The 21,792-nt window shown below is 35.4% G+C and overlaps 1 protein-coding gene across 2 annotated transcripts in view; it reads left to right on the top strand.

Annotated features, from left to right (window-relative positions):
- The window catches only part of LOC111061611 (separin), a 30,357-nt gene extending 9,010 nt beyond the window's left edge, over window positions 1–21,347 (top strand). Inside the window, exons 3-6 of one of the 2 annotated variants that reach the window (XM_039437040.1) lie at window positions 4,523–4,643; window positions 5,890–7,010; window positions 9,681–9,844; window positions 21,047–21,347. In XM_039437040.1, the coding sequence (XP_039292974.1) occupies window positions 4,523–4,643; window positions 5,890–7,010; window positions 9,681–9,832 (1,394 nt within the window). In that variant the 3' untranslated portion in view covers window positions 9,833–9,844; window positions 21,047–21,347. Of the gene's footprint in view, window positions 1–4,522; window positions 4,644–5,889; window positions 7,011–9,680; window positions 9,845–14,483; window positions 14,618–21,046 lie in introns of those variants that run through there. The other variant, XM_039437041.1, reaches the window with a different exon arrangement.
- The last annotated feature ends 445 nt before the right edge of the window (window positions 21,348–21,792 follow it).

Genomic DNA, 21,792 nt, shown 5'->3' with positions numbered 1-21,792 from the left:
CTCAAGTAAATAGCCATCATGCTCCGGTCTAGAGAGCAGCGGGCCTTCGCAGTTGAGAGCTTCTTTTCTAATGGTCGATCACCTTCTGCGCTCGATTTGTAATTCCTCCCCACAGACTCGTTCCTGGCCATAATTCGATTCTGTCGGGGGTTAACTCATTTCAGGAGTGTGGAAGTGTTGCTAAACCCAGAAATGGACTTCAACGAACCATCAGAACTGCAGAAAATATCGAAAGAGTGCGGCAGTCAGTTGTGCGTTCTCCCCGGCTTTCGGCTCACAAACACGCAGCTGCTATGGAATTTCTGAATCCACTGTTCGACGAATTCTCCATGAAGACCTTCAACTTCATCCCTATAAATTAGCTGTTGTTCAAGAATTGACTGTTTGACAATTTTGTGTCCGTCAAAATGCATATGATATGGTGATTGACAACCTGCCTGAAGACGCGGTCACTTTTCTAGTGACAAGGCTCATTTCCACATGCGTTTCCTCAATGCGATTTTTTATGGGGTTATTTGGAATCTCAGGTTTATGTCGATCGACGCCACCGCCAACATACCGATTGATATACTGCAACGAGATTTCAAAATTCAACTTCATCAGTGTATGTCAATGGGGGTCGCCATTGGTCCAATCTCATTTTCAAGACTGCATGGGAAAAAAATGAGATATTGTTATCTCATATAAAAAAAGATTAATATCTAAAGTACTTTTGGCGCACCTTCTATAATAATATGAAACACTATACAATTTGTTGTATTTTAGAAACTGTGTTAAAGATTTTCGTAAATATTCAGCTTCTGAGGCTGATGAAGCTCCTCCTCAGCGTTTTACACTGCGTACGAAGACCATCGGTCGAGCTCGTGCGCATCCGTTCCATCGGTCGACTGACGCGCTATTCAAACAAATAGAAGCTTTCAGAGCTGTACTGATCAGTAGCCCGATCGCAACATAACCAATAAGCTGACACCTCTGCCCGACAATCAGCTGATATTGAATTGAATAGCATAATGAATGAATTCAATTAATAGTGTCATATTTGAATTCAGAGTTTTTCTATACATTTCTTCAATCATTTCTAATTTTTTTATTGAAAAAATCATATATTAATATTATCTACATTTATTTGATCCGTAGCTTGAAGTTACTACAAGTATTCCCAATGGTGATACAAGCTCGAAATAACTCATCAAAATTTCTGATGGACATTCTGAGGTAGTTGAAAAATGTATCTCCACCCTAAGCAATGATGTATAATAATGGTACTAAATTCCCTTTGAAATGCTTTTTGGGCGACCATCGGTTGAACTTGATATCTACGTCTTTTAATCTTTTGTTTACGAAGATAATAAGTTGCAATTAAACAATCTGTAAAGGCGTCCATTTTGTGAGTCAGAAAAACTTATGTATGGTCAGGATGGTGCATACACACTGACGGTCGGTCTAGCTCTGAATGTGTAAAACTGATTCATCGATGCGTACGGTCAGGATGGTACATACGCACTGACGGTCGGTCGAACTCTGTAACCGGCCTAAGTGTTTATGTTTTAGAGGGAATAGATTCAAAGAGCCGAAGGTTCAAAGTACCTCACACGTCAACCGAAGCTTATTGTGTGTCTCATCCCTATAAATTGGCTGTTGTTCAAGAATTGACTGAACGCGATTTTGTTGCTCGTCAAAATGCATGTGATATGCTGATTGACACCTGCCTGAAGACGCGGTCACTTTTCTAGTGACAAGGCTCATTTCCACATGCGTTTCCTCAATACGATTTTTCATGGGGTTATTTGGAATCTCAGGTTTATGTCGATCGACGCCACCGCCAACATACCGATTGATATACTGCAACGAGATTTCAAAATTCAACTTCATCAGTGTATGTCAATGGGGGTCGCCATTGGTCCAATCTCATTTTCAAGACTGCATGGGAAAAAAATGAGATATTGTTATCTCATATAAAAAAAAGATTAATATCTAAAGTACTTTTGGCGCACCTTCTATAATATGAAACAATATACAATTTGTTGTATTTTAGAAACTGTGTTAAAGATTTTCGTAAATATTCAGCTTCTGAGGCTGATGAAGCTCCTCCTCAGCGTTTTACACTGCGTACGAAGACCATCGGTCGAGCTCGTGCGCATCCGTTCCATCGGTCGACTGACGCGCTATTCAAACAAATAGAAGCTTTCAGAGCTGTACTGATCAGTAGCCCGATCGCAACATAACCAATAAGCTGACACCTCTGCCCGACAATCAGCTGATATTGAATTGAATAGCATAATGAATGAATTCAATTAATAGTGTCATATTTGAATTCAGAGTTTTTCTATACATTTCTTCAATCATTTCTAATTTTTTTATTGAAAAAATCATATATTAATATTATCTACATTTATTTGATCCGTAGCTTGAAGTTACTACAAGTATTCCCAATGGTGATACAAGCTCGAAATAACTCATCAAAATTTCTGATGGACATTTTGAGGTAGTTGAAAAATGTATCTCCACCCTAAGCAATGATGTATAATAATGGTACTAAATTCCCTTTGAAATGCTTTTTGGGCGACCATCGGTTGAACTTGATATCTACGTCTTTTGATCTTTTGTTTACGAAGATAATAAGTTGCAATTAAACAATCTGTAAAGGCGTCCATTTTGTGAGTCAGAAAAACTTATGTATGGTCAGGATGGTGCATACACACTGACACGGTCGGTCTAGCTCTGAATGTGTAAAACTGATTCATCGATGCGTACGGTCAGGATGGTACATACGCACTGACGGTCGGTCGAACTCTGTAACCGGCCTAAGTGTTTATGTTTTTGAGGGGATAGATTCAAAGAGCCAAAGGTTCAAAGTACCTCACACGTCAACCGAAGCTTATTGTGTGTCTCATCCCTATAAATTGGCTGTTGTTCAAGAATTGACTGAACGCGATTTTGTTGCTCTTCAAAATGCATGTGATATGCTGATTGACACCTGCCTGAAGACGCGGTCATTTGACAAGGCTTATTCCCACATGCGATTCCTCAATGCGATTTTTTATGGGTTTATTTGAAATCCCTGGTTCATGTCGTTCGACCACAGACTATAGCACACCTCAAGAACAACATTCGCGACGCCGTTGCCAACATACCGATTGATATACTTCAACGAAATTTTAAAGATCGACTTAATCAGTGTATGTGCAATGAGGGTCGCCATTAATCTGATGTCATTTTCAAGACTGCATGGAAAAAATTGGGATATTGTATTCTCATATAAAAAAGATTAAAACAATATCTAAAGTAGGTACTTTTGTTTTTATTGACCTTTCAAATAAGTAAGTTTCTCTAGATCACTTTGTATTAAAGTTGTTTATTATAACTTCCAATATCGGGCACCGAGCTTCGCTCGTTATTTATTTATTGATAAACAGAGCACAATTCTCAAAAATGATTGGGGAAGGACAAACAGGCACAGCTCAAAACAGTTTCTTCTCCGAATTTTGATTTATACACTATAAATGGTCCAAAAAGTAGGTTATGTTTCATACACTTGAATCCAGGTCCAATTTTCAGTCAAAATATTCAAAAACAGAAAGGTTCTAATTTAGATTGTTTACAAACCAAATTGAATAATAAAATAACACTTACTAATCACTTAAAACTGTAAAATAATGATTAACTTTGAATATTATGATATGCTCTAATTTAGAGTGATAAACCATGTCATATCAAAAAATCAGATTATTTTGATAGAGTCTATTAAAATTTCTAGATAATAATATTTCTCGCGAGATATGGTAAGCTGTTTGAATGATTACACAGCTGATCCCACACAGGCACAGCAGCATCTTCTGTTATCGACAGGCGACGAAATCTGTTTTTCCAAGAATGAATTATCCTTTTAATGTCCTTCAGCAAGTTTTTCCAGGGATGAGACCTAGTGCAATCGAATCTTTATATTATAAACCTACTATGTTCTGAATTTCGTGAGAATTTTTAGAGTCGTTTTCGAGATCCGGTGAAATACAAACATATAAACATCCAAACATCTAAACAGAAATTGCTCGTTTAATAGTATAGGATAGCCTACAAACTAACTTATTAAGCAACGGTACGGAGTTAGAAATGGATTGAGTTGTCTATTTTTCTCCAGGGCTACTTTTGAATATGAATAATTAGCCGTGACGAAATTTGTCGTGACGAAATAATTTAAAAGGGTACTCAGATTTATATTTTTATTTATATGGATTGAGTTATCTTCTTTGTCCAATCACAGACAAGGATATCAAATTAATGTTAATCAAGAGCTGACTCTGTAACATGAAAATTAATTTTATTCAACAGGGTCTTTTCAACTGCTCATCAGATCCTATTAAGAAATTCCAGTTGCTATAGTGTAATTTTCCATACACCCGATGTAACTAAATTGAAAACCGAAACTGTAAATTTATGGGAAACTTTTTTTGTAATTTGTTTCCCTGAACTCACGTTATAATTTTATGCGACTTTAATGATAAATTCCATGTATCAATTGCAGAATGGACTTTGGTTCAGCTGACATTCGACCATGATGAAACCGAGTCCTGGTTCAAAACTTCAGACACCAAAATGTTGCCTCTTCATATAACCAGACTTCCTTGCGGAAATATGCTGTCAAAGTAAGTGCTTCAATTTCTTTATTTGGCCTATAAAGATATTCACTATAGATTATCAGCATTCCTCATAAATAAAATCAATCAAATTTGTTCTGTGTTAAATCATCACCTATATTTCGAATGTACCTATATTTCAAAGGTATATCAAAATTTGGGGAAGAAAATATTTTGGGCTGCGCCTGGTGGCCCTTTCCCAATCATTCTTATGATTGTATGCAATTCAACGTAACTAATAATAAATACCTCTCATTCACAGGCGTAAATTAGGCGGTGGACGGAGGAGCGATTGGTTCCCCCAGACATCCCCGTTGCTCCTCCAATGTGATTTGCATGATTTAATTTAACAAATTGATCTTACATTCGGAGTGGCTTCTATGATTTATATCAATTAGATAATGAGAAGTAAAGTTCTTTTATTCTGTAATAGGAGTGTATCATCAAAAAATCATTTTGCACTTAAATTGGAAAGTTGGGCTGGTGGCTCCGAATATCAATTTGAAACAATAGAATAATACTATATAGAGCATGAATACTATTTATTTTTGTATGTTTTCCCACTAAAAACATGTTTTTCAATTGACAAGGCTATATTCACACAAACAAAACAAACTCTCTTATAAAAAAGCAACAAGATCCAGGTATTAGTGATCAGTCAACCACTATCCTCTGGAACAAATTAATTCACTACACTGAACCATTGCCAACCAACAATCAATACTTGATACTTGTTGCTAAATACTGGATGTACCGGATAGACAGTGTCACATTTGATCACCTGACGCTCGTGTTCACGCGCATCTCAAGTCTACTATTCAAAGATCTGAGCCAGCTTGATCAGATCTATGACAGCACAATAACGCTGGAAACACACGAAGTCTGCTATCTGGTCATAGTGAATGATTTAATAGAATCAACTGTTGCCAACAGTTTGCAATTGAATAATCATATTTTCTCGAATTTCGAACTTATTATCAATATTTGGTGAAAATGTTACTGAACATTGATTGTAGAGATTTTCATGCTCAATCTTTTCCATTTAATTTTTTTTTGTTTAAATTGTATCTGAAGCCTGATAATTGGGAATCTAAAACTTGCATAGATGGACACACACACACACACACACACACACACACACACACACACACACACACACACACACACACACACACACACACACACACTCATGCAGACCAATACTTGTTATTAAATGGAGATGATTAAATGTGAATATTATTTTATGTGTTGACAGAAACCGTAGGCCAGTGACGATCACACTAACCGAGGCACAGAACACAAACAAAACGGTAGGCACCATCTCCATTCTGGAGCAGGTGAATCAGCTGATCAAGCAATTCAACGCGACCGGTCTGTCGAACACCGAAAAGCGCCAAAAGCGAGCCAACGCCGACAAACAAATGAAACAGGTCGTCGGCGAACTCATCACAAGCTGGCTCAAGGAATGGAGCTGTCTGCTGATTGGTCGTTTGAAGGACACAAAACTAGAGCAAAAAATCGTCGATGAAGTGGATCGATTTATTAAAAACTATAAGAAACCCGATGAAAACGTGATGGATGTTGAAAAAGTGAGGACAGTTTTGTATCAAGTCGTAGACTGTTGCGCGCATTCTTCGGAAACTTTCATACGTTCAGCGATAGAATACTGTGTGAGGGATAAAATTTTGTCTGATAGTTTTGTAAAATCGATTTTGAATTTCAAGAAACAACACACAACAGCCCTAATGCGTGCCCTAAGGCATCCCGTGCTGCTGATCCTTGACGACCGACTAGAGTGTATCCCCTGGGAGATGACGTCAGTGCTTCTCAAGCACCCTGTATCTCGGGTGTCGTCTCTACACGTTGCATGTGCACTCTTCGACAAACATCGCCAAAAAATGAAGAACGGTATCGTGGTGATAAATGAAACAAAAAGCGGATTCTACGTTGTCAACCCCGACAAAGATCTAGTTAGCACTGAGAAGATTATTTCAGATTTCATCGGAAAAAGAAAACTAGGTTGGGAGGGGGTGGCGGGTGAGAAGCCTTCTAGCAAACAAGTTATCCGTAGTTTACATGAGAATAAAGTGTTTCTGTACAGTGGACATGGTAACGGTTGCCATTTCTTGGATTTCGACGAATTGGAACGAACGCACATCACTGTGATACCCATGTTGTTCGGGTGTAGCAGTGCGTCGAAGAAACGGATCGGCGAGGGTGGCATCTCTGAGTTGTGGGGCGTGTCCGACCAGTACCTGCTTGCTGGAAGTCCCTGCTACTTCGGAATGCTGTGGAGCGCTCTCAATATCCCCACCAATGTGCTCACACTCGCCTTTCTCAATATTTGTCTTCCTGGTGTCCCTATCAATGTCAATGGTCAGTAAACTACACAATTATCATTATTATTCATTTATTCAATCATCATTCAGAAATTACCAGAGTCTCAAGCTCAAAACGGTTCACATTACAATTTATACAACAGTCCAAATGTAGCTAAGTCATGCTTTCTGATTGTATTATAGTCGTTGAAGTAGTATCTAGTATCTCTACTAACTACTAACAGTTTTAACTAGCTTAAACCATTCAACTAAATTCTACAGAATAGCAGTGGCGTATGTTTCACTTATAATTAAGAGACATATTATTCATAAACGATTTCAAGTAGTCTTGAAAGATAGATAAATAGATTAAATAGCATCCACTTAAAAGAGCAAGTTTTTATGAATTTTAACGATAATTATGAAGTGATTTCATTCTATTATACCATGGAACAAAGAAACTATGATCGCCTGCAGACGTTAAGAAGAGTAAAGGTGCGTACAGACTTTCGCTCTGCTCCGCAATCGAATGTCACTCGAGCAGATCGACTGATGATCGCAGGTGGAGCAAGAGTGGAACGCGAGAAGAGCGTGCAACAGAGCTCGAGCTTGGCAAGTTCCTAGGTCGAGCTAAACAATAGTTGCGCATGCGCGGTCAACGTTTTTGTTTGTAATGTTTGTTAATAAATCAAATTAAAATCAAATCAAAAAGATAGTTACGATCTTTTTATTAGCAAATAAAATTATCAAAATAATAAATTATCAAATTAAATAATATATAAAGTTATAAAAGCATTAAATTCATAATAATAGGTACCGGCATATTAGCATTTAGAAGAAAGAAGCCGAACTCCCAATGAAGCCTTTTGAAACATTGACAGACATTACCTTTTATAATAAAACATTAAAATAAATACAATACTCATAATATTTATTATAAATTTATTATATAAACATAATGTATTATTAGGCTACCCAGCAACCCCCTGGTAAGAATATTCTATTTAGATTTGTCACCCGATCAGCTGGATTGGACGTTTCACATTTGTGAGGTTAGGTTGTAGCGTTGTCAACAATAAGAAAACAGCGGAACGGTCATGGAACGTTCGGAGCGAGTGCGGAGCGTGTTCGTGACGCCTATATCTGTACGCACCTTAACGCCCACACAAGGAAATAAATATCCATGAATAACTTCACTAATGCTATTTCTCTATCAGTTATTAAATTAATTACGTTGAATTAATGACGTGAGTCTCAGCCGAACTACTAACTATCAGTAGGCCTACCGGTAGTGAATGAGCAAAGCAAATGTTCCACTTCTCTCAGCTCCGGTTTTTAAGGGAAAATGTTGCTGCATTTTGTCACAATTAATTTTCATGAATTATACTTCTTTCGAAGTTGTAAATGTTTGATCCAAGATAATTAGAATACATGTATTCGAATTATTTTGAACTTTCTTTACTTATTAAACTTTCGAATAAGTTACTTAGGTTATATTATTTCTTACCTCGAAGTAAGAAATTGATCTACAGTTAGAGCTGATTTTTACCTTGATGAAGCTATTCATATTTTTATATGTTCACTGATTGATTTAAAAATATTTCAATTTTTCAAGAAGAAAATACTGATTTTCTACAGGATTTTATTTGATTCTAAGGCTTGTGTTATTATACTAGGACACTAGGCAGGGACACCAGTGGTGTTTTGTGTAATATCAGCAATACGGTTCAATGCCCTGCGATGATTTTCGGACACCAGTGCTGTCCCATATCTGGTGTCCCAAATGTAATAAGCACCAGAACTGATGTCCCGCCACTCTGGTGTCCTAATGTAATTGTACAATATATATGCCTTAAGGTGACAGACAATACAACACTCCTAATATAGTAAAATCCATCTTATAATGACATTGGTTTTGATATCCTTGTCTATCATTCCACAAAATCAGATAGTGCCAACCTTTTCTAGCTCCGCAACGTTGCCAGATCGTTTTTTGACAATATAGAAAATATGAAATTAAAAAAATATTCAATCTCAATATTATGAAAATTTATTATTCAATCATTGAAAAATATATTTTCCTGTCGAATAGAATATATTGATTATTATGAACAAGTATAAACATTTATTATTACATCAGATATACCGGTATCAGCCATCCCCTACAGAAGGCAGTGGCAAGGCAGAGAATCGGCAACGCTGCTGTTCTCCTTTCTTCCTCCACTGCCATTATAACGTGAACCTCACTATAGATGAATCTCCTCATTAATTCAATCAAATTGAGCTATCCTCTATAGAAGGCAGTGGCAAGGCAGAGAATTGGCAACGCTGTTCTCCTATCTTTCTCCACTGCCATTATAAGGTGGACCTCACCATAGATGAATCTCTAGATTAATTCATTCAAATTGAATTGGAGAAAATCTCGTTGAGTTACATCATTAACCCATTCTGACCAATTGTAATATTTAACTTACTGTATACAATATTTTGGAACTCATTCCTACACACAGACTTTCAATTAATCTGGTAATTTGACTGTCAATACTTGCTTTTTCATCTGTTATTGTTGTATTTTTTCAATTATTTTATTCAATTCATTGTTATTGAAATTATTAAATTCAAATCAAATCACTTTTATTTTGACACCATACAATAATATTATAATAGTTACGGTTAACAATATTTATCAAATTATTTTAATACAATATTGTTTTAAATAAATTTTCAGAGGTGTTTGGCCAAGATGTGATCGATGATGACGTGAAGCAAGAACTGGAATTGTTGCGAGCTGTGCGCCCGGCCAAGGCCGCTGTCAGCATGTACATGAATGCGGCCGCCTTCATTGCTCGCGGAATTCCAGTAGCATTCACACTAAATTGACATCGAACAAATGTGAGTGCTGTTGACATTTTTCCAAGTCTTATTGGATTTTAATGACAAGTGGAGATGAAAACAATTAGATAGTTACGATTTTTAAAGATTATGTAGTCAAGAGTGTACACTGCAGTTTGAAAAAATGGAGTAGCCTACTGTAGTTGTTAATTAGTGGGGGCAAGGTTCAAAACTGTAGTTAGAATTGTTTCAAACGGAAACTCATCAACATATTACTAGAATCATTTATGAAAAATCGTGCTGTTACATGCGCTAGAGGTAGTTCTTCACTGCCCCCAAAAGTTGTAGCCTACTGCTCCTTTTTCCCTCGAGACAAATAAACTCAGGATTAGTTTTCCTGAATGTTTTTCAATGGGTTTCTTAAGCAAAGATCGATTAGGATGACTTACATTGAAAATCTTACTACTCCATGCAAGATGGTTCACAACTATTCTCTTATCTGAGTGATAGTAGAAGTAGTAGGTAAAATTAAGTAAATATGTAAAGATAGAAAAAAATTAAGTGTAGATAAAAGTTGATTTCCGATATTCAGATGACGTTTGTAAGATAAAAGTAAAAGTACCTGATAATGAAAAGTTATTTCTTGTTAGACATATATTTTTCTACGGCATTATTCATTGTGAATAGAGATTAAAAAAATAGAAGTTTTCAAAGTTTTATCCAAGATTCATGAGGAGCTTAGTTAAGATAGTGAAACATGTAAGTTTAGGTGAACGTTTTTTACTTTCCTTGCCCTATTACCATAGGTAAGGAAAGTATTGCTTTCCAAAAAAAATTAAGGTACCCTAATTTCAAGTTTTCTATACGTTTCAAGGTTCCCTGAGTCCAAAAACATGATTTTTCGGTGTTGGTCTGTATGTGTGTGTGTGTGTATGTCTGTGAACACGATAACTCCATTCCTAATTAACCGATTGACTTGAAATTTTAAACTTAAGGTCCTTTTACCATGAGGATCCGACAATAAGAAATTCAATAAAATTGAATTCAAAATGGCGGATAATGACTAAAAAGCCATGTTATTCACGGTGTTCTCGAAATTAGCTCTAACGATTTTCTTCAAATGTATACCATGGATATTTATAAGCCCTATCAACTGACACGAGTCTCATTTCTGGGAAGATTGCAGGAGCTCCGTAATATTCTTGAGAAAAATGGCGGATAATTACTAAAAAACCATGTTTTTCACGATTTTCTCAAAAATAACTTGACCGATTTTTTTCAAATTCATACCCTGTATAGTTATTTATCAGCTCTATCAACTGGCATGAGTCACCTTTCTGGGAAACTAATGGGGGGTCCACCCCATCCTTGAGAAAAAAAACTTAGTAACCTCCTTCTCGTGCATGAGGTAGGTAGGTAGCGCAGTTCATAAAAATAACACATAGTCGAGTTATTTCATCTGTAGAACAGCTGTTTCGACGACTAAAAAAATCATCGAATTACACAGTCTACACAAAGGAAAAAGTACTCTGAAAACAATTATATATACACATATACAGAAGTCTGATCGTAGTTTCAAATATGAGCAAGGAAAGTTGTGTGAGTGTACCACACCAGATTTTTATTTATTCAAATGAAGAACTCTAATCTAATAATAATCAAAGATGCTCACCGAACGCCAACTGAGGGGTGAATGTTACGTCCAGCGAACACATAATACAAATCTCGGCATCAGTATGAGCGCTTCGCTTGTCTATGTTCTTCCAAAAGTATCAGGTGAACGGCTGATCTTAGAAAAAAAAGGTTCAAATAAAAAAATATTCATCTTTTTATCTAAAACTTTCTCGCTCACGAAACTTGCCTGCCCTAAAGATGAAAAATTTTCTCATGAATCTTTTTCATGTCACGTTTTTGAATATGCGAAAAACTTTCAACTTTTTTTACTTATTGAAGCTGAATAAATTCGAAACTTGTAATTTTAGTCACACCATCAGAATTAGTGACTCATTGAGTATAAGTACACCAAATTTGAAAATTTTCACTTAATCCTAAGGGGGCTAAACGATGTTGCATCGGTAGCTCGGGCACTACAATTTTTAGCGTCTCTGAGCTGGATTTTGCGTTTCTAGACCCAGCTATGATGGCCGACTTGGCTTCAAGCTGTAAAAATACCATTGCTCTATTTTTTGTGCTATGTGGTCGCTGGTTACGCCTCAATATTTAATTTTTGTACAATTTCACCACTTCAATCTTCTGCCCAGAACCACCTCTCATGTCGGGCTGATTTCCCTCCCTTCTCTTTGCATCACCAGTATCTTAGTTTTGTCTGTATTAACTATTGTAAGTCCCCAAGTCTGCTTCGAGCATACTAACATTTTTTGCAATGCTTTCGGCGTGGATGCGATCAGAAACAATTGAACCGCTAATTAGTCTTTTTCCTGTAATATTCAATTCATCCACCCATATTCCTCCTTCCATACCATCAACAATTTTATCAATTGACAGGGTGAACAAAATCGGGCACAATGAGCAGCCTTCTTTTGATCCGTTCTGTTTACGGCATTGAATGCATTCATTACTCAGCTCATCATTCTTTATTATTGATTCACACAGCAAGTTCGCCTACATCATCAAAAATTATAGGGAGAGAAAAAATAAGGTAACCTTGTGCTATTCCTCTTCCAAATTTAGATAAGGCTGCACATAGTCCGAATTAGGTTAAGTCTTCATAGTTCACTTCAGCTTTTCAGTTCTTAATTATTTCATATATTATTCTTATTCCGACCATTCTTACACCAAACAAACGCCTGTGTATTTTCATATTATCTCTCGACATTTGTTTACAAATTTACTAGATAATCCAATCTGAAACAACTTGTAAATTGAAGCATTACAAACTAATTTATCGAAAGTGGTCTTGAAGTCAACATACAAACAATATACTTCATCTTCCCTTCGATTCAGTTTCAAATAAATTGATGATGCTGTATGAAATGAATATTTATTTATTTATTGATAGATACAATATAATTCTCAACTATGAATGATTGGGGAAGGAACAACAGGCTTAAAGACCGAAACTGTTCCTTTCCCAAATTTAAATAGAAATTGTCCAAAAATATGTTATGTTTACACTTCATGATTTTTGTTCAATTTTGAGTCCAAAATATTTATAAACTAGGAATTTAGAATTTGGAAAAGTTGAAAACTAAATTAAATTTGTTTGAATTTAATTTCCTAATATACTTGTGGAGGAGACAAAATGGGGTTACCTGTTGTCTTCATAAATGAATAATAATAGCATCACCGATAAAGCCTGGGTTTTACAGGTAGAGTTAGTGGTCGAGTAACTGGCATACTAACTCTACCGAGTGTACACAATAAGCTTCGGTTGACGTGTGAGGTTCTTTGAACCTTTGGATCTTTGAATCCGTCCCTTCAAAAACATACCAAGCTAACTCTACTCTACTTACTTGGTCGAGTAACTCTTTCCACTACAATTGAGAATAGTGGGTAAAGTGTGTTGTCTCGTGTACAGAACTAACCTTAAAATGTCAATGATAGTCTCGGCACGACTCTACTATCTCGAGACTGTTTTCATTAGTATAGTAGTGGTAGAGTAGAGGGAGAAGCGCCACGGAGAGTTCACAAGATAGTATTAGTACTTGCCCAGGGAAATCTATCACTAATGTCACTAAAAATCGTGGTGCCCGAGCTACAAATCAACATCGTTTAGCCCCCTTAGGATTAAGGCTGTTTGGTACACTTTTTTTAATTTAAATTAGATAATCTTTTTCAATATAATTGTTAAGATCATTATAAGAGTGAGAAAACGTGGAAACTGAAATTTTTAAGTGGTCTAATAAGCGAGTTATGGGTTGTTGAACTGCTAAACTCTGTTATTTTTCCAAATCATAAACGGTTTCGAATTTTCCATTGGAGTTTTTTTAATACATTCAGTATATCATTGGCTTTGTTCTAATATGCGTTTTTCGCGATTTATTCCAAAATAAACAAGTTATCGAATTTACAAAAAAATGTTATTTTTATTTATGAACGATATGGGGAATAAAATATTTTTGTTTGGAAAGTTACATTTTTGAATTTTTAAGAGAAGTTATAGTCGAGACCGTTTATGATCTGGAAAAAAACAGAGTTAGCATTTTCAACAACTCGCTTATTAGACCTCTTAAAAATTTCAGTTGCTACTTTTTCTTAATCGTATAATGATCTTAATAATTATATTGAAAAAGATTATCCAATTTAAATAAAAAAAGTTAACCGAACAGCCTTAAAGTCGGCAGGGAATGAAGCTCTCCGATTGGCTGATTGGGTTGTCGCCTGTAAAAACGCTTGATGTGGTCTGGCCCGATGGTGGTCTGAAAATCCAACTCTACTAATGAAAACCAAGGTTTAAGGAGAGTGAGAGAGGTTTTGTGTGTGTGTGTGTGTGTGTGTGTGTGTGTGTGTGTGTGTGTGTGTGTGTGTGTGTGTGTGTGTGTGTGTGTGTGTGGTGTGTGTGTGTGTGTGTGTGTGTGAGTGTGTGTGTGTGTGTGTGGTGTGTGTGTGTGTGTGTGTGTGCGTGTGTGTAAGAGAGTGAGTGAGTGAGAGACAACAAGAGAGCAGTCAACAGCTCATGGTGAATAGTCAACATCGAAAATAATATGTTGTTGTTTTTTTGTATGTTTCCGAAATGCAGCAGACCATTATAATGATGTTACACCATCCTTCACTATATTAACAACCGAACTAATAAACTAATTAACAACCTATCACTAATATCAAAAACCGAAACTTGTTCTGTATTTCAATAAATAAATATAGTTTGGACGATATCAAGTCGTTTTTATTCAATTGTGATATCCACCAGAACAACATAGAAAATATTACGAATTCAAGGGCTGCTCATCTGCTATACGAGTTGATATGATAAGAAATCTCATAAGAATAAAATATTTTTAACGGCTACTTGAATTGTTCAACTATTAAAGAAATAGCTGGCACTCATATTAAACTTTTCTACACAACACAACTAGTTTCAGCACTCATGTATTTTTTACTTTCCTTGCCCTATTACCATAGGTAAGGAAAGTATTCCAAAAAAATTAAGGTACCCTAATTTAAAGTTTTCCATACGTTTCAAGGTCCCTTGAGTCCAAAAACATGATTTTTGGGTGTTGGTCTGTGTATGTGTGTATGTCTGTGAACACGATAACTCTATTCATAATTAACCGATTGACTTGAAATTTTAAACTTAAGGTCCTTATACCATGAGGATCCGACAATAAGAAATTTAATAAAATTCAATTCAAAATGGCGGATAATGGCTAAAAAAACAAATTTTTCACGGTTTTCTCGAAAACGGCTCTAACGATTTTCTTCAAATTTATACCCTAGATAGCTATTTATAAGCCTTATCAACTGACATGAGTCTCATTTCTGGGAAAATTGCAGGAGCTCCGTAATAATCCTGAGAAAAATGAATTTTGTTAAATTTCTATCACGATTTTCTCAAAAATTACTTGACCGATTTTTTTCAAATTCATATCCTGTATAGTTATTTATCAGCTCTATTAACTGGCATGAGTCTCCTCCCTGGGAAACTAACAGGGGGTCCACCCCATCCCTGAGAAATTTACTTTGTGACCTCCTTCTCGTGCGTGAGGTAGGTAGGTAGAGCAGTTAATTCAAAAGAACACAATCATGTCGATATTTTATTTGTAGAACAGCTGTTTTGACAACTTTTAAAAAATCCTCAAATTTCATAATATTCAAACAAAGGAAAATGTACTCTGAACACAATAAAAATAGTATAATCATAGTTTTAATTATTTAGCCGCCAATCGGCATAACGTTATTCCCCTAAATTATCCTCGTTAATGAGGCTTATAGATCGATCAATGAGCAAGGAAAGTTGTGTGAGTGTACCACACCAGATTTTTATTTTTGTCACTTGAAAATGGCATGAGTGCTGAAACCAGTTGTGTTTGTGTTGAAAAGTTTCAAAACGAGTACTAGCTATTTCCGAAAAGAATAATAATTTTATAATAAGAATTGCAAAAATTTCCAGATAACAATATCAGAAATACATATTTTACTGATTGAATATTATATTCGAATGATAATTTATTCGTTGTTGGTTATCCATCTTGTTTTCACTATTATTATTACTATCGTATCTCATAAAACTTTAAAGTGAAAAAATACTCACATTCTTTGATGTGGCGACGTCCGTTTCGAAAATGTGCAATACCAGCACGAAACGGACGTCGCCACATCAAAGAATGTGAGTATTTTTTCACTTTATAGTTTTATGAAATACGATAGTGATAATTTATTGGAAATTCGATTCAGTTGCAGCAATGATAACTGTACTTGAATAAAAACACACATATGTTGTCAAATTCTACACAGTTTTATTCGGTACACGACCTTTCGTGACTACACCGGTCACATTTTCTTGTTGACTTGGTCGAATTTTTAATGATGTAATTGAAAGTTGACAATAATATTGTAGATCGATTGAGGAACATGATTTTAATTCCAAGTTGAGAGGTTAGGCTAGAAGGCTATCTACCTGGTTATAGCAACGCAACAATATCAGCTGGAGCTGCTCATTCCCGAAATACAGATTTGAATTATGTGTTCATTGTTGGGTGATAGCAACACGACTAAAGCTGTAGCAAGTGGCGTGGAATCTAGCAATATTACACCCCCAGTCACTTCACTCACATATTGTTTTATTTTTATATTATTATACTTCAATATACGACTATTGAATTCAGGCTTTAGATGATTAGACTGATAAAATTGCCTAAATCAGTATTTAATAATATCTGATTCAATGCAAGATTTTATAGTGAGGTCCATGTTATAATAACAGATACACCAACCCCAACAGCCATTCGCCGTTTTCACACCGATATCTCGCTGACACGTAGTCAGTATTTAGTCTAATGGATAGTATATAAGAGGAGGCTGTGGTTTATAACTGCGCGAGGTCTACTGTTCATAGAGCTACTAGTATAGGAGGGAAGTGGCGAAAAAAACATTTATCTTGTTTATATAGGCCTATCAACATTATTGAGTATTTTCTATTGTAAGTTCACTTCCAGTTAGTGTTACTGATACAGGTATCATGTAATTTTGATGCAGACTCTCTCGATCCTCTTTCCATTATCACATGTTCCAGTCATTCGATCTCTAGTCATGTTGCAGCGCTAAATCTGTGGTAATGGAAACGAGGCTTCATGAAAGTGTTGTTTTGCGCAATTTGCACTACATGCCAGGTGTGCGCTATGTGAACGAGTTTCAAACAACCCATTTTTCGTCTCCTTTATTTTCTCCTTTATTCTCCTATTATTTTTCCACTCAAGCTCTCAGGAATGATAGTAGGCCTACTTGACGAAAGGAACAATAATATGTTATCACATTGGCGAAATTCACTCCTATCTTTGAGTTATAAGCATTTGAAGATGAGTGAATTTTCTGATCTGAGAGTGGTGGTAAGATTTTATTTTCAGTGAATAGTAAATCACCCTGTATTGTAGCGAAACGTGTCATATTATACGGTAGCACAACACTTGTTAGGTCATCCTCTATCCATAGCCCGAATATCAACCGTATTTGCATTTTTCATGAAATCCATAAATTTCCATCATGGATTTTTGCAAAAATGGTCAACAATTGAAATCGATCAAACTCTCAGGAATGATAGTACTTGACGAGAGGAACAATAATATGTCATCACATTGGCTAAATTCATTCCTATTCTGCAGTTATAAGCATTTGAAGATGACTGATTTTTCTGATCTGAGATTGGAGGTGAGATTAGTAGAGAGTGATATTAGTGGAGAGTAGATTTTATATTAATGAGTGACATTCATTTCATCATATATTTCAGTTCATTCTGTATTTCATGTTTTGTTCCCACACATCATATTCATCATGATTATCATCGGGTTTTTACTTTCCTTGCCCTATTATAGGTAAGGAAAGTATTCCAAAAAAATTAAGGTACCCTAATTTAAAGTTTTCCATACATTTCAAGGTCCCCTGAGTCCAAAAACATGATTTTTGGGTGTTGGTCTGTGTATGTGTGTATGTCTGTGAACACGATAACTCCATTCCTAATTAACTAACTAATTGACTTGAAATTTTAAACTTAAGGTCCTTATACCATGAGGATCCGACAGTGAGAAATTCAATTCAAGATGGCGGAAAAAATTTCGGATGATTACTAAAAAACCATGTTTTTCACGGTTTTCTCGAAAACGGCTCTAACGATGTTCTTCAAATTTATATCATGGATAGCTAATTTATAAGCCCTATCAACTGACATGAAACTCATTTTCAGGAAAATTGCAGGAGCTCCGTAATATTCTTGAGAAAAATGTCGGATAATGACTAAAAAACCATGTTTTTCTCAGTTTTCTCGAAAACGGCTCTTACTATTTTCTTCGAATTTATACCATGGATTCATAAGCCCTATCAACTGACATAGTCTCATTTCTGAGAAAATTTCAGGAGCTCCGTAATATTCTTGAGAAAAATGGCAGATAATGACTAAAAAACCACGATTTTCTCAAAAATGACTTGATCGATTTTTTTTCAAATCCATACCCTGTACAGTTATTTATCAGCTCTATCAACTGGAATGTGTCTTTTTCCTGGGAAACTAATGGGGGTCTACCCCATCCTTGAGAAATGGACTTTGTAACCTCCTTCTTGTGCATGAGGTAGGTAGGTAGGTAGAGCAGTTTATAAAAAGAACACATAGTCGAGATATTTCATCTGTAGAACAGCTGTTTTGATGACTTTAAAAAAAATCATCGAATTTCAAAATTTGTACAAAGGGAAAAGTACTCTGAAAACAATTATATAATGTACACATATACAGTAGTCTGATCGTAGTTTCAAATATGTTGCCGCCAATCGTCATTATGTTATTCCCCTAAATTAGTCTAAATTATGTTATTCTTAATTAGAATGAGGCTTATATATATAGTTCAATGAGCAAGGAAAGTTGTGTGAGTGTACCACACCAGATTTTTTCTAGTTAGTACAAATATTAAATTAATTGACGAAGTGATCAAGTTACGTCAATTTGGCTAATTAATTAATAAGTGATTAATCGGCGCTTAGTTTAAAAGACGTATGTGCAACTATGATTAGGTAGCCTTCATGCAACAATTATAGTTAACAATGACGTTCGGAGCACGGGTTACACCTGCTCGTATAACTGACTTTGTAGTCCAATCACTGATCCGATAAGTCAGGGCGTGATTCCTCTCATCAAAACAAGAAAACAAGCTCTAATTAACATAGGTCCGAAAATCCTTAGTTACCAAGTTATACAGGGTTGAAGATTTCGTCTGAATTTCTGTGCCCCTGCTGAAACGAAGCCCTATGTGTATTTGTTGGCTGTTAATTAAGATGTACAATTCAGCGAACTTTATGTAAAATGAACTGGAAAATTGAATAAAACCGTTTCCAAACCTTTATCTACAGTATTTTTTAAGATGTGACGAAATACGCGAAACTTGGTCCCGAAAAACAGGTTCCTTCAAGGTTTGAAGCAGATTTACTATGTTAAATGTACAATAAACACAAAATATTTTTCCACAGAACTTGTAGAAAATTTTATTTTGAAGAGAAAGATGTAGAATAATTCGACAAATTCAACCTTAAAAAAATCCTTAATTACATACAAAACGCATGAAAAATAGACAAAATCTGTTGAGCTCTCTATTTTAATTAGGCTAGAACTTTTTTTCTTCTTTTGATGTGAGGAATCACGCCCTAACTTATGGGCACCTATTTTCAGAGCACTCTGTATACATTGGTCCTTGCAGTATATATTGTAGTTCTGATTTTTTAAATATCAGAGAAGTCCAGAACCAATTTTTGTATGCAAAATTTCTTTGTGCTAGATACAGAGTGGCCCAAAAACTTCGTATTTTCGGTTCATTTACTAGTTCTCAGCTTTTCCCGCCAAATTCAGTCATCGGACAGAAAAATTCACTCCCTCTTTTTTTATATTATAAATTTTTTTATAAAATGAGATCATTCGGAGCTCTCTATCTTTGAAGAGTTTTGAGTTACAATTTTTCAAAAATTATTAATAAAATTTTATGAAAAAATAAACTTTGATGAATTTTAGTTTTTAATCAACAATATCTTCCAAATGTCCACATTTAAATGTCTGATTCAGGATCTCTCTGTGCATAATTTTGTGCTCTACAACCTGTGACCAGGTAGAGCGCTCGATCCCATCGATTTCCAGGTACACCTGATAAGAATGCTCCTTTTATTTTGAGAAAAACACCTAATTTTCAGCTTCAACCATCAGATTATATAAATTCATAAGATCGTGTTCTATGAGTATCACCCGTTAGAAAGCACTTTATTTTATTACTTCCTAGTGGGGAGGAACAGCTCATTCTTCTCGGCTCGTTGACTATTTTTTGTGCATGGAAATATGGGTTTAAGTACACTCAACAATAAATTCCCTATTACTCCAATGAAAGGTGATGGTTTCTTGATCCATTCCGAGCTGCTTTGTATTAACACACTTTTTTATGTATTTAAACATGACATGCAGTCAATTATTAAGTAGATAATTAAAAACTTTTACTCACTGACTCAAGTACTTTCGATCGTCTAGCAATCATTTTCAACATTTACTCCAATGAATTTGACTTTAGATGCATGATTTTGAACCGCCTTGACGAGCCGAGAAGAGCTTTAGTACGAGGAAAACCGATCATTGTGCCAAAAGTTATAAGTGCTTGAAATGTTGATCCTTGAGGTCTCTTTATGCGCGCCTCTCCACTAGAAAGGAAAAATTAAGCAAAAATATAACGTTTCTCGGCAACTCTCTATCTAGCACAAGGAAATTTCGCATTGCATGCGAAAATTGGTTCTGGACTTCTCGTAAATTTTGAATCCGACTCCTATTCAAGAACAATGTCCAGTATTGTAGACTGCTTTTTGTGAATAGTAATTTATTCACTTTTTAACTTCTGCTTATATTTGAGTGAATAAACTATATTTAATTTGAATTATGAAAGTGGTAAACTCATTTTTGATACACTATCTACTTTCCAGTACCTATCACAGTAAAGTTCTACGAATAAATAAGAATCAGAGATAAAAAAACTTATGTGTGGAAAGTTTTTTTTTGTTTTATCCATACGAAAAATGTTGTATTATCCTAGAAAGCATTTGGAAAAAAATCTAGTAATATAATTTTTTTTACAGGTAACATACCTAATATGAGGGACTCGCTTGTAAGAATCCTGTTAGAAGAAATAACTACAGTACCAAAAAATCCTGTAATATTTTTGTGATAGTTGATGGTTTTTACAGATTTATTTTATATACCTAGTAGTCCGTATTTTTGTTTTCTATAGGCTACTGAAAAAATGTAAATAGGATGGTATTTTTTTCATTGTAAAATGTGATACCTAAATGAATATAAAATAATCCTGTTTAGTATATATGAATTTTAAATTTCATATTCTTGTCATACTATGTTTCAATAAATTTTATTTTAATATAATTTTCGTTCAATGCAAATTAATTAATTAAATTTAGTGCCGCTTGCACAAAAGCCGGTTAAATTTAATCGTGAATAATTCCACGAGAATCAATCAGAGAAGCCCTCTTTTCAAAAACGCCTTTCTGATTAGTTCTCGTGAAATTAATCACGGTTGAAATTTAACCGGTTTTTGCGCAACCGAGCATTACTCTTCCAAGCAACAATTGCTCACCAATATTGAGGCAAGGCTCCTATACTCCGTGCAAATTTACTTCAGACTTGGAGGAATTTGAGGCGCAGAGAAATGGAGGATCAGCCAATTTCAGTGAAGAATAGAGTTATAGGTGGAAGCGCAGTTGTCAATTTGTCGAGTCAGTGATTGCAGCAGAAGAAACTTCCTAAGTTTAACATGAGCGCTTGAATACTCACTGGGAATTAGAGAACGCTGGCCGGTACATAACCAAAG

This window comes from Nilaparvata lugens, chromosome 10 (genome assembly GCF_014356525.2).
Source record: "Nilaparvata lugens isolate BPH chromosome 10, ASM1435652v1, whole genome shotgun sequence".
Taxonomy (NCBI): Eukaryota; Metazoa; Arthropoda; class Insecta; order Hemiptera; family Delphacidae; genus Nilaparvata; species Nilaparvata lugens.
This window is presented reverse-complemented; position numbering and strand designations above follow the sequence as displayed.